This window comes from Pempheris klunzingeri, chromosome 23 (assembly GCF_042242105.1).
Source record: "Pempheris klunzingeri isolate RE-2024b chromosome 23, fPemKlu1.hap1, whole genome shotgun sequence".
Taxonomy (NCBI): Eukaryota; Metazoa; Chordata; class Actinopteri; order Acropomatiformes; family Pempheridae; genus Pempheris; species Pempheris klunzingeri.
Genome location: NC_092034.1, coordinates 5,540,196 through 5,554,158, shown reverse-complemented (window position 1 = coordinate 5,554,158; position 13,963 = coordinate 5,540,196). Strand labels below are relative to the sequence as shown.

The 13,963-nt window shown below is 42.3% G+C and overlaps 1 protein-coding gene across 1 annotated transcript; it reads left to right on the top strand.

Annotated features, from left to right (window-relative positions):
- The first annotated feature begins 6,402 nt into the window (after positions 1 to 6,402).
- Positions 6,403 to 13,523, top strand: ccs (copper chaperone for superoxide dismutase). Its single transcript, XM_070854894.1, has 8 exons — positions 6,403 to 6,532; positions 6,784 to 6,856; positions 7,591 to 7,728; positions 9,238 to 9,412; positions 10,088 to 10,148; positions 10,561 to 10,638; positions 10,765 to 10,868; positions 11,852 to 13,523. Exons 1-8 carry the CDS (start codon positions 6,509 to 6,511, stop codon positions 12,009 to 12,011), a joined length of 813 nt encoding a protein of 270 aa, XP_070710995.1. The 5' UTR covers positions 6,403 to 6,508; the 3' UTR covers positions 12,012 to 13,523.
- Positions 13,524 to 13,963: the final 440 nt, after the last annotated feature.

The following is a 13,963-nucleotide window of genomic DNA, read 5'->3' as shown; positions in this document are numbered from 1 at the left end:
TCGGCATGCATGTGCACGCACACACACACAGTAAGCACACATATGGTCCTCACTCACACACGTGTACACACACGCGCGCGCACACACACACACACACACACACCCATACTTGTGCTTCTATCTTTGTGAGGACACTCATTAACATAATGCATGGACCCTTACCCTAACCTTAACCAACACAACCACGTGCCTCACCCTTACACTCACCCTAAGCTTAACTTAAGCCTGATCCTAACCTTTACCTTAACACCAAATCTTAACCTTCAAACGGCCATTTGAAGTTGTCAGGATCCGGCCAAGATGTCCTCACTTCCCAAAAATGTCCTCAATCTGCTGGTGAAAATCGGGTGCTGGTCCTCACTATGTAGCACGTACAAGAACAAACACATGCACATGTACACACACACACACACACACACACATACACAGGGGCACATTAACACGCTTGGACAGTCCTAGCAGACAGTCACCCAGCTGTGCCCATAATATGGCGCAGCTCTATAAATCTCTAAATATCTGTGATATTCTTGTGTCACGTGCTCTTTATTATTAGCTGGTTGTCTCTTGCTGCTGTGCTGCTGCTAAATATAAAAGCATCCCTCACGCCGGTAAAGTTCATTTGAATTTGAACTGGGACTTGACAGCTGACTGATATGTAAATGATCGGCAGACAGGGGTGCATTTAGTGATTAGTGGGCTCTTGGCAAAACCAATGGGGCCTCCCTCATGCATTATCCTCACCTTCCTGGCAGAGAACCTCATTGGTATTAATGAGGGCATGAGGTGGTCCTGGATTGTTATCTTCTAGAAGTGATGGCAGAATAGGTTGTTTGGAACTGCCCTCCATTATGACCCATACATTCCCATTAGAGGACGGCCGCAGTCGTTAAAAGAAACCAGTGTTGGTTTGCAGTTGGAAGCTAATAGTGATCTGATTTTGCTGAGTCATCCAGCCAGTCTGACTTTGTCCCTTTGTGAACTTTGTGGCTGTTTAACATCAGCCAACATACATCTTTGCTCCTGATGGGCAAGAGTCACAACTCCTGCGGCCATTAGAGGGCTTTGTCACGTGTACCGATAATCTGCCGTTTTTACTGGATCTCTTGAAAGCAGTCGGATTTTGTCTTCTGTGGTCCTGGGGGAGCTTTCTGGAGGCTCCTAAAATGCTGCCATCTTGGTCATCTCGGTTTAGCCTTAAGACTTCAAAAGTTCTTACAGAGACCCTGTATCATAAACTTGGAGAACAGAGTTTCACAGGTGGAGCTGAGATGCTGTTAGTTGCATTGTGGGAAATGTAGGATCCAGACAGTGTTTTTTGGGAGCTTGATGGGACAAGACGTTGGGATATCTCTGCTTGTCCCGCTGAGTCTCGAAAGTCTTGAGTTTCTTATGACTCCTCCAACTTCATGGAAGAGCGACACGAGTCTCCCTGAGTGCCCCTTTAATGGTCCCTTGCTGCACATCACCTCATATCTCCTCTTGTTTCCAGTCAGTTCTTTGACAAAAAAAAAGCTGCAATCAAAACAGCCTGCTGCTGTGCCCTTTTTTGTTGGGCACTAGCTCATCGTTTGATGCTCACACACAGTTTTATTAAATTGGGACAGAAATTGTGTTTGTCTGTACTATACTTATAGTCCCACTATACTCTATGTGGTAGATTGATTTCACCACTTTAATATGCTATATTTCTACATCCACCGTGTTTCATAGTGAGTCACTGTTACTTAAAGGCAAGTTTTAAAAGACTTTGTGTTTTGTTTTTTTTTTCAATGATAATATTCTTGCACGGCTCCAATAGAGACGAATAATGAGTCACTGGCAGCCTACTTAAAAGACAATTTATAGCGGGTGACCTTTTTGTGCTTTCTGGCTTTTACCTCCCATTAAACTGCACTACTTTTTGATGTTATATGTGTGTTGCATCTCTCTGTAATGATGTTTTGCTTGCTGGATCCTGACAGACGGACTGTTTGAGTAATGATCTGGATTCTGGGGTGCAATGATTAACTGAGGTATTGTGTTTGGTAGCAACACTGCAGCATATTGCCTCCTGCATATGGATCATTATTCCAGGGAGGAACAGTAGTCTTTGATTAGGCAATGCTGTCTCTTCTTCCTATTGATCCTCTGTGTGATGAGCTGTAGAGTTTGTCCATAGCTTGTTAAACACCCCGCTGGTATTATAATTAATAGTTTTTAGCTTGTTTGTGGGTCAGCAATAATGCTTACCCCTGTGCTGAATGGACAATATCTGTTTAAGGGGCTGTTTTCTGATTGATTGGATGCTTTTCATTGTTTCCTCTCCTGTGATTGATTTCACTGGAAGATGCAGGTGTGCAGACGCTTCTAAGAATGAAGTATATGCTTTGGTTTTCCTGTCAGTGTAATGCATTTACTGTATACTGTGCAGTGCAAGTAATCTTTTCTTTGCCACATGAAAATGACATTACTGGATAGTTATTCATCTCAAACGCAATCCAGTTTTAAAGACAGCTCTTAATAAGTCCTGTTCCTGAAAACCAGTGCTGTAATATGTTAAGATCCACAGTCCTTCTCTAGAATTATTGACGTTATCTGCAGCAGAATCAGGCAAACATGAAACAAGGGGAAGTGCAGTCATTTCTTATTATCATGAACTGCATTTACTTATATGAGCTATTTGCAAGAGCAGCTTCTTTATTCTTAGAAGTGTTTAATAATTATTTACAAATCATTTTCCAATGTACGACTGTTACAGATCTGTCCTCTATGTTTTTTTTCTCCTAAAGATTAAAAAGGAGTGAAACCAGGGCAAAGTCACAGAGCGTGCATTTTTACTAACATGGCCCCTGCTCCCTGTGCGGCTGCAGAGGCGGGGGCTCCGCTACTAGACGCCGTCCCCCGGACACGCTTGGCTTCATCTTCCATTTGAGCTGTCAGGGTGCAATCAGCAGACATGGAGAGCACTCTGGCTGGGCTGTGACATTACTCTGACCTCTGCGGGGTCCCTCACACCGCTAACAGGCCCCACCACTCCTCCTCTCGAGAGCTGAATAATTCAGCGTCACGAGGTTGTGGACAGTGCTGAAGCACAGCAAGCGCCAATGGTTTGATTCCCTTTGGGATCAGCCGAGTTAAATCACTGAATTTTACTGCCATCTCTGGCATCTGTTCCAGCGAAGACATATTTGTTAAATGTAATTTTTGTTTTATATACTGCTTGGACTTTTTGGGATATATTTGGAAAAAGAAACAAAACTTGTTGGATAAACTCAAAACTGCAAAGAAACTTAGGTAGCAGTGTGAAGTTTTGATCTGAAAGCAATAATACTTTGCTTTTAAACAACTTGTTTTGTTGTGGAAGTTTATTACCAGCATCAGATTTTTATGTTTTGATGTGTAGGAAGAACAAAGTCAGATTTCTTGTGTGACTGCCAAGAACACCAATGCAAATTTAATTTGCAACGTTAATTCAACTTACAATGGAAACTCCTGCAGAAAAAGGACAACTGCAGATGTAGGGATTTTTCCATGGATATTATGGGCAGCAGGAATATTTTGAACCTGTCCTTTAATATGTTAAATACACAAATAAATAGATGTCACACAGTTTCATTTCAGATAATGTGGGCGTGAAGAGTGTCAACCAGAGAGAGCTTCTTACCACAAGATCAAGTTAGTAGTTGTTCTGGAGCTTCCAGTCCTATTACATGATCTTCCTCAGCAGACAGTTGTCACAGAATTGCATATGTTTACATTTAAATTTTGGTTTTCTGAACTATTTAAGGACGTCTCATCTATGTAGCTTTAAAGACTGAAGGTCAAACTTCATTCATGACCTTGGACACAGTAATTCACACTCATTCCACTCACTGGCTGTTCCAGAGTCAGTGGTTTGGTCTTTACGGTCGTATAGCTGCTTGGATACAGAGCAACTTAAAAGTGCCCCAACATAAGCACACGACAGCTGTTGTTGTGTGCTTGCATTCATGTTTGCATTTGGGATTTGACTGATTTTGAAACAGGAGCAGTTTCACCTTCTTGAAGTTTTTAATGAGAAAATATCCAGTGCAGACTCCAGTACAGTGCTAAAGGGGATGGAGGAGGGCGGGAATAGTGCCTCATTTAGTACAGATAAAACCTCTACTGTTCCACACAGGCCTGTCAACACTTCCTGTCAGCACTGCCGCACACTGCCCTCACACACACACACACACACACACACACACACACACACACACACACGCTACTCTTTGTCAAGTTCTTTCTTTTCCTGTCTTTTCTCATTTTCCTTCCTCTTCTTCCTTTTTCCCATTTTCTCCCTCCGTCACTCCTTTCTTCATCTCTCTGATTCAGCTGTGGACAGAGTTCGTGCAGTGATTAGATTTCACTCGGCTCTCCAGCTCTGCGGTCTCTCTTGTGTGCGTTTCTGTACATATACTTGTGTGTGTGTGTGTGTGTGTGTGTGTGTGTGTGTGTGTTAATGAAATCCCCCTCCCTTGGGCTCAGGTGTCACCGCAGCTCTCCCTCCACTCCTTTGAACGGAGAGCTCAGCGCTGAGGATCAACATAAGGGCAAAGGTTTTAGACAGTTTCCCATGTACCGAATAAATTAACTGCTGCTGTGTGGGCGATGTGTGTGAGACGGAGAGGAAAAAAGAAAAGACTCGCACAAAAGGCGGCGCTTATGTGTTTTGAGCCTGGTGCACACTGGCTCAGCCCTCCTAAAGCTTGTGGTCATATTACTGAATGTGGGGTCAGAGGTCAAAGCCAATGAGCCACCAGATACAGAAGGAGCTGTGTTCTGACTGAGCTGCCGCTCGGCTTTCTTCTGTGTAAAACACCGGCCTCTTGCCGTTGTTCTGACGTAGCGACAGCCGTTGTTTCTGGACCCACACACGCTGTGGATGAGCGTACGTGTGCTTCGGTGAATATGTGTCACTTTCTCTAGATATCATCCCAAAGTTAGTTGGAGGTGGTTTGATTTAGAAGCTTTTATTTTAGACTTTGCGACCCAGATTTTACGCCACATCACGGTCATCTGCTATCTCCTGTGGCTCTATCAAAAAGCATGCCAGGAGGTATGATAGGGATGTATAGAGAACACACACACACACACACACACACACTCACACACACAGTCCTCTGAGCCTCTACAAACCAGAGAGGCGGTCATCAGCTTAGTGGTGCTTTCTCCCGTACTGAACACAGGGTTTTAATCTGCAGATTGATTTTGTAACAATAATCTATATACATTATGAAATTGAATTGGAGGCCTCCACATACGGTGGGAAGCAATCATTATTACTGGCTTCAACCTTTGTGGTGCTTTATCCATACGCTACAATCTTCCGTCTCCTGACCCCGATAAAAAAGCCAATCACATGTTATTTTAACTGTGTAAAGCACTGTGAGACAACTCTGTTGTGACATTGGGCTATACAAAATAAACTGAATTGAATTGAATTGAGTTATATCTGCACCGTCCCTCTGTGCACCTACACTACACCTACCACATGTCTGTGGTGTGATGATTTGCAGCAGTTATAAGCCTGCTTTGCTACCGATTACCATTCTACTATTTGAGTGTGTTTCCCAACCTATTTCTGTTCATTTCACCTTGGTATGAGAATCAGCTTTGATTAATGTGAAATGTAGGCTGCACATATACTATAAGATGATAGAAATGTGTCAATCACCAGAGATTTTGCACGTCAATCATCATGAAGTGCCTTCATTTTTCTCAGGTCTTATTATATTCAATTGGCCAGCAAGATTAAGATTTTACATAAACATATGATCATCTTATAAAATGTGATGCATTGTTACATTAAAAAATTGTTTAAATTAGAGTAGTATTAACCCCTTGCTGCCTGTTGTCACGAATTCGCCTCAAACCTCTTCCGGTCTTGATGCAGCTGAGGTGGCTCTGTATCCCACTAATGCTGGTTGATGCATATTCTATGTATACATTATATATACATAGATGCATGGATACATAAATATATATATATATATATTCTATGCATATGTACATAGATATTTTATTATACTATTATTATATTGTACTATTCTTTGCTATGCTATATTCAAATTAACAATCTCCACTTAATTTAGCATCTGCTTGAATGCAAAAACACAAATCATTTATTTTTCTATATAATTATAAATAAATTCAGGCAGTAAGGGGTTAAGTATTAAAGTCCATATAAACGTATAAAAATGTAACACCGGCAGGATTCATTCTGCAGCATGAGTAGACATTTATTGCTGATGTTTTTGGTTAGAATTTGTTTGGTAATAATACCCCTGACAGGTATTACTCCTCTCCAGCAGACACAGGAATAGGAAGTTGCAGTGGCAGGTACTCGGCACATGGCGGCGGTAACGTGCGCAAACGTCACTCTGACCTCACAAACATGGCGGCGCCCTTTAGCAAACACAGTTGGTTCGTTTCCGTTTCTAGAAAAGTGGGAAGTTATCTGTTTAACTCAGCTTTCATCGTCAAGGCGGCGACGCACGGTCACGAAATGGACTCGGAGAGGCAGGCCAAGGTTTGACAGGGACTTTGTCGTGTTTGAGACTCATGTTTTGCTGCGTCACGACACGATTTCACCTTTAATAGTACTGTTAAAACAAAAACAAGCCTTATTTAGCTGCTGCTGTTTGGTTCTTACAGCTAAAATAATTACCTGGCGTTAGTGTTACGTTAAACTAAAGTGAACACGCAGCAGCTGCAGACATAATAATGTCCATACACATGTTATCAGCTACAGGTGCCTGATGCCTGTTTGTTCCTCGACAGCTGGAGTTCGCAGTGCAGATGACCTGTGAGAGCTGCGCAGTTAAAGTCAGAGCTGCTCTGGAGGGTCAACCAGGTAAGAAAGCTTCCTCTGACAGTAACATCTGTAGCTGACAGCTCTTTCTAACCATGACACAGCAGTCTTACAAGAGAGTTTATGCTACTTTCTACTCCACCAAACCTCACAGGCAAATATTGTACCTATTTACTCTGCTGCATCTGTTTAACAGCTTTAGTTGCTTTATACATTTCATAAATAAACTTTTTAAAACCCCCTTTTTGAACAGCTGGAAAGCAGCATAGTCAAAAACAGGCTGTGTTTTGCTGAAAACAGGCTACATGTGTGTGTCTCACAGGACGGTGATGCTTCAAACCAATGATCGTCTTATTGACCATAATGCATCGCTGTAGATTATTACAGAAGTACTACTAGAAGTACTAAACCGTATCCAAAATAGTGAAAATTAGCGGAAACTTAAACATCTACAGCAGTAAAATGAACCCAAAAACACCATATATAACAGACATTTTTCTACAGACTGCTTTTGATACTTCTATTACAGTTTGTTGATAATAAGAGAGGTTTTGAATGCAGGAGTATTTTCACATTGTGGTATTAATGCTTTTACTCTGATCTGAGAGCTTCTTCCACTACTGCATATTACTCATTAAAGCTTGATGAATGACTTAAATTAGTTAATAATGATAATACGTTTGCCTGTGTGTGTGTGTGTGTGTGTGTGTGTCAGTTCTCTGTCTGTTTGTGTGTCCATCAGATAATAATTATCATTGCTGTCAATGTGCTTGCAGGAGTGAAGTCTGTCAGTATCGATGTCGGTAAGGAGGAGGTGTTGGTGGAATCTGCTCTGACCAGTGCAGAGGTGCAGGCTCTGATAGAGAGCACCGGACGCAGGGCGGTGCTGAAAGGCATCGGAGGATCAGAGCGAGGTGAGAAGCCGCAGGACCGTCAGTGAATCAAACCTCAATACATTTACTAAACACTACAAATTTTTTTACCTGATATTTGTTTTATTAGATTATGTACAAGTTGCTGTACGGCTGCTTTTACATCAACAACATTTGGCTTTGGCTTCTTTTGTTATATGAAAAAAAGGATTTTGACACCTGCAGCTCTAAACAGTGAGTGTGTGTGTGTGTGTGTGTGTGTGTGTGTGTGTGTGTCGGGATGAATTTCAGAACAGTCTTTCTGTTATTAAACACGTTGAATGCATTCCCCTCCTCATAAAACACTTAGGAAGCCATTATTTAAGGTATCCAACATTGTTAACACCCATGTTTACTCTTAGAAATCTTCTTCTCTGCCTCGGTTGGCACATTTCAGAATACTTTGGCGTGTTATTGCAGTGTGTGCCCACTCGTAGAAGCTCCAGAGCTCCATAGCACTACTAGGGGTCAAAAACTCTGCAGGGAACCTTTAAGCACAATATGGTATGGTAATTTAGCTTTTATTGGATGGATAAATTGGCAGACAAAAGTCTCCAGAAACACAGGCTACTGAAACTGTTAATGGTGCTGTCACTGATCTGCCTGCAGAGCAAAGATGCTTCATATTTAGGATTTAAACGCAGCTTCAGTCGTTGAGACACTGGTGGTGTTCACACAGATGAATTCAGCTCTAAATACAAGTGTTATTGCACATGTTCGGTGTGCAATAACTGAGGCCGCAGTCCAAGGTGGTCAAGGTGGTGCATATGTGACCTGATGTGCAGTGTAGTGTGAATGCAAATGTATCCCTGACAGCTCTGTGCTTCAGCGCGGCTAACCTCTCCGATACAGTTGGTTATGGTTGGTTTGCTCCTGCACAGCACATCAGACAAGGATGTTAAGTCTGTATTCTTGCCAATATAAAAATAGCCACCCCAGTCTGCCTCCCCAGCTGTATGTACAGTATGTTTCTGTTCAGCTCGCACTTTTCCTCAGATAAAATCAAATGTGAGCTGAGAAACATAATCTGGTCACAGGCTGTCTGTCACTTGAGACGCATTTGTAATGCATTCTCACTCCTTATGTAAACTCCAGTCTGTGTCAGTAATATCTAAACTCAGATTTAATTTTAAAAAAACACATCAGTTGTGCAAAACCAAAAGCCAAGATGTCACACAGTCAAGATTCTTCAAGGAATTACTTCAAAGACTACATTAAATACTGATTCCCATGACCGGAATAGTTTCTGGCACAACCAGAAGATATGCGTTAAGTTTCATGAGGATTGCAAGCACCTATTACATTTCTCATCTGTGTCTGGGTACATCTTAGGAAGCTTAGCCCCGCCACAGAGCACTCTATGTGGCACCTTGAATTGGATAAGACTGAGCTGAGCACAGGAGGAGGGCGAATTGACTGCTTTCTAAAGCTTCTTCCCAGAATGCATCTGAGAGGGTGATCTGTAATTCTCTTTCCCATCTGCTTTGATCTTTAACTGAATTTTCATGGCAGACTTGGGTGCAGCAGTGGTCATGCTGGCTGGTGGGGAAAAGATCCAGGGGGTGGTACGTTTCCTGCAGCTGACTGAGGGCCGCTGCTTGATTGATGGGACCATTGACGGGCTGGAGCCCGGACCCCACGGCCTCCATGTCCACGCCCTGGGGGACCTCACTCAAGACTGCCTCAGGTAGGACTGCTGTATTGAATGAGCTGCATCAGGCTGGACGCATGAAGGAGGGGCGAACAGGCTGGTCTGGTTAACATGAGCATCCTTAAAAACCATCCAAGAATGAGAACACAGTCCATTTTAAAGTGCCATTGTTAATGTTTCTACAGTATCTGAACGTCACCCTCTGGTTGTGGTGCAGTTTACAGTATTTGAAGTTGAAGATCCAAGATCCAAATGACTGAAAAAGTTGTAATTTAAAGTTCTCAATTTAGTGGCCCTCAACATGAAAACACGAGTCTCCTGGATAGTTAAATGATACTGTAGATTTATTATTATTAAAGTATTTTTATTTAATTATCCAGCAGGACCAACAGCTCTCTACTTTGACTTTTCTATTTTAAAAGATCATTGACAGCATTCTAATGTGTGTAGAAAATAGTCAGTGACCTGGACTCATTTCCATCACTGTCCTTGTCCAGCAACCATTTATCAAGATGGACACAAGCAACTACTAAAACTAGGAGCCAAAACCACTTGAAAATTTTATCAGACAAGCAAATTCAAACCATATGCGCAAAGCAGCTGCGATCTATGCCGAAAATAAAATACAGTACAGTTAACCTACAGTTAAACTTACAACGTGTTGTATGAAATCTCACTACAAACTAATTTAATGCCCTTTTTCTTTTACAGTTGTGGAGAGCACTATAACCCCTTTGGAAGACAACACGGGGGACCAGGGGACTCTGAGAGGGTACAGTCATATCTTTTCCTTCGAGGTCTATAAGATAATTTTTCATATCATCATTCTTTTTTATCAATTTTGGAGACTGCTTGCCAGAACATTTAGATGGAGGATGATGAAAGAGCAAAGCATAAAGTAAATAATGGATCCTCGTATCATAAATTCTTACAAAATCCCTCCTGAGATATAATAAAACTTCAACACAAGCCAAATGTAAGATATGATATCGCTCTCAGACCGCCAAGTCTGTCCCACCGGTGCCATTTTGAGCGGTTCTGCTCCAGGTGCTACATTTTCAATAAAGAGTGATATAAGAGAGACAGTCTAACGCAGTGTTTCCTGTCTGTGGTGTGCTCTTATTTATTCGCTGTGTGTCATGTGGTTAGGCGTAGTTGTTCTCACTCGCACTATTGTTGTTCAGCATGTAGGTGATCTGGGAAATATCATGGCTGGACCAGATGGCAGAGCCTCGTTTAGACTAGAGGACAGTCAGCTAAAGGTAACACACACATGTAAATAGCCATATTTTGCACTGGTAATGAGGTGCCTGCCCACAGTCCATCTACAGTACATTGAGCTTTACAAAGTTTTAGCCTTTATTGATGCCTTGGTGCCTTTGTTGTAGGTGTGGAATGTGATTGGCCGATCGCTGGTAGTGGATGCAGGAGAGGACGACCTGGGTCAAGGTGGTCACCCTCTCTCCAAACAGACTGGAAACTCCGGGGAAAGGTGGGTCATCGGTTTTAAGTTGTGAGCTGGGCAGTCATAAATACATCCAATATTACAAGGAGTGGACAAAATAAAATTGTGGTGATGTTAACCTGACGTGCCAGATGGTTTGTCACATAGAAAGCATGCTCAAAAAAACACTTTCCCTATCACAGTCTGCAGATTAACTGCAACCAAACAGATCAACGAACACTATCACATAGTTTAAACTCTGGCTGAAGCGTGTGGTTTTTCAATGAAGAAATACTCTCCAGTTCAGATATAACTAATCCTGTAGCAGCATCTGTGCTAACCTCCTAAGGAGTCACCAGTTTTGTTGCTTCTCGCTGTCGGATCGATAATCATGTGACAACGATTTCACAAATCCAGCAATCCACAACTCCAAGTTATTTTGGATTGCATGATATTGTTAGAGGTTTCTTTTTAATTTGCCCACTGCCTGATTTAACATTGACATGCAGTTTGGTGCCATGAACACTATTATTAGCTATATTGTAATGAACCTGTATTTAAAATCTGCATGTGTTTCCATTAAAGCCACAAACTATAGCTTTTATAGAAATGTCTTTTTGACATATGAGCAGCTGAAGCGCATTTCTCTGAGCTGGTCAACAAGAAATTCTGGTCCATTGTTCCTTTATAATCACACGTAGACAGACACACACACACACACACCTCTCTGTGTTTCTGTCTGCTTGTGTGTGTCAGTTGTGTGTAAACAGAGCGAAGGAGACGACACAAACACAGATATATGTGGAGTTTTTTTTTTTCATTTTGAAAACACAAAATCACCAACAGAAGTGATACTTGCCTATTTCTCATAAATAGAGTGGGTGGGCTTTTGAAATTTCATCATGTGGGTGGAAGTAAATCGGGGGAATTGAAACTGCAGGAGAACAGTGGGAAGCTGTACTCCTTCAAATTCTGAGGCTCTCTTCTCAATACCAGCTGCTGCTTTGACACTCAATCGTTTTTCTCCACAGACTGGCCTGTGGGATCATCGCCCGGTCAGCTGGTCTTTTCGAAAATCCCAAACAGATCTGTGCCTGTGACGGGATCACGCTGTGGGAGGAGAGGGACAGACCGATAGCCGGGAAAGGTCGAAGCAAGTCTAACACGGAGACGCCGGCAGCACACCTCTGAACCTCGGACGCAGACACCGACCATAGCTGTAACCTGTGTTTGAACAGAGAGAGCACCTCGAAGAGAGATGCGGAGCACATTTGTCGACGCGGGTCAGAGCTGAATGGAGGAAGACGGAGCGCTGAGGTGTTTCCAGACAGCTGGACAGATGACCAAAGAAAAATGGCCTTGTTTTCTTGACACTTTTTTTTTTCTGTGAGATAAAATCAAATTCTCTCGCAGCCACAGCTGCCGTCCTCTGAGGATTTAAAAAGCACTAAAGCAGATTAAAACAGCCAGAGAGTTTGTAAAACTCACCTCTGATTAGCCAGATGCCTGTTAGTACTGTTCTATGTTTGTATAACCAGTCACCTCTCACCCAACTGTCTCATCAACGTCTAAATTGATGTGCTTGTAAAATCTAAAGTATCCATTTTAGTTGTGTACTGGCTGGGATAAATTGCTATTAAAGGCTCAAAGTTAATTAAGCTACCCTCCTAAAAACAATCATAGTATAAAAACATTACACTGCTAACATCCTGCTGTCATCCCATCTCCCAACTAAGGCTATTTTGTACACCACGGGGTACTTCTGCAGCGATCAGGAGGAAAATCAGCACCCAAATAGGATTATTAAATGGTGTAGTGCTGAATTTTTGTGTATTTACTGTCACAAAGACTAGTAGCCTGCAAATAGGATGACTGCACAGGATCCAAATGTGTAAAAGCTAGTTAAAGGGCAACAGAAAATCAAAATACACGGCTAAAAGTAGTGGATATGTGGCTGAAATGTCCAGCTTTGGCCACTCCCAGCTGGTAGCAGTTGCCTAAATATGGACATGTGCACGTGTGCGGCTATTGATCCACCACAACATCCTCTGCTGAATAATTCCCTCTATTTAAGCGTCACAATGTGCAGGTGCATGACAAAAAAGTGTGGGGACCAGTGGGCTAACCAGTGGGACATAAGCATTTTCATTTGAAGTCCATGAGGTGGTGTGAGCGACTCAGGGTGAGAGACATTCGAAAGAGCTTGGGAGAGAGAGTCAAATTGCATCCAGAGTGAAAGGGCAAGAGGGGGTAAAAGTTGGAGAGGGGCGGGTGTCTTGGAGAATTGTGTGCTCAGCTGTTCTTTCAACATGGAGTACAGTTCTTGATCACCTGCACAGGCAACTTTAGAGCCATGTGATGCAGGAAACTGACAAATGTCCTTGACTGAAGTATAAAATAATAATGTATAAAACCTGCTGACACTTGTGGATGAACATGTGTGTTTCCTCTTGATGAAAACATCAGTATTTCGTGCACCGTATTGGCCAAAAGAGTGTGTGTAGCAAGTTTTGCATTGATTTTCCAAATTGAGCATCTGTCTTGTCCCGGTGATGCCTGAATAAGCTTATTGAATTTTCCCCCAAATGTTCAGCCGGTGTCCTTTTCCATTTGTCTGAATGCAGCGTGAATGCTGGCCTGCAACGAGTGATTGTCCGTTATTTATCGACGTGTGGTCTATAAATGTAACTTAATGTCTTTGAATTACCCTTTTTTTTTTAAAAAATATATTTAATGTGATGTGAAAGGCAGCAAATCCTCACGTTAGAGAAGCTGGAACCAGGGAATCTTTTTGCTCGATCCATCCCATCAAAGGGTTTTGCTGACTAATTATCCAGCACTGCTTTAATGTACGAATCTGTGTGCCTCTTTTGTAACACAAAGCCAACATCAGCAGTCATTTCTGCACTTGATCTGCCCTCAGTGCTCAAGCAGATGTGTCATATTTCTGTCACAGCACATAATGAGCTCTTTGATTGAACTTTCTCACTTGTTTCCTGCCCCCTTCGGTGCAGGACGCTGTGGCTCTGAGGTGGTCTTTCTTCTTCTGCTGGCTCTGATCAATTAAACAGGCAGATTCTGGCTTTATATATGTGTGTGTGTGTGTGTGTGCTTGACTGATTTCATGAGGCGTTTTTGTGAGG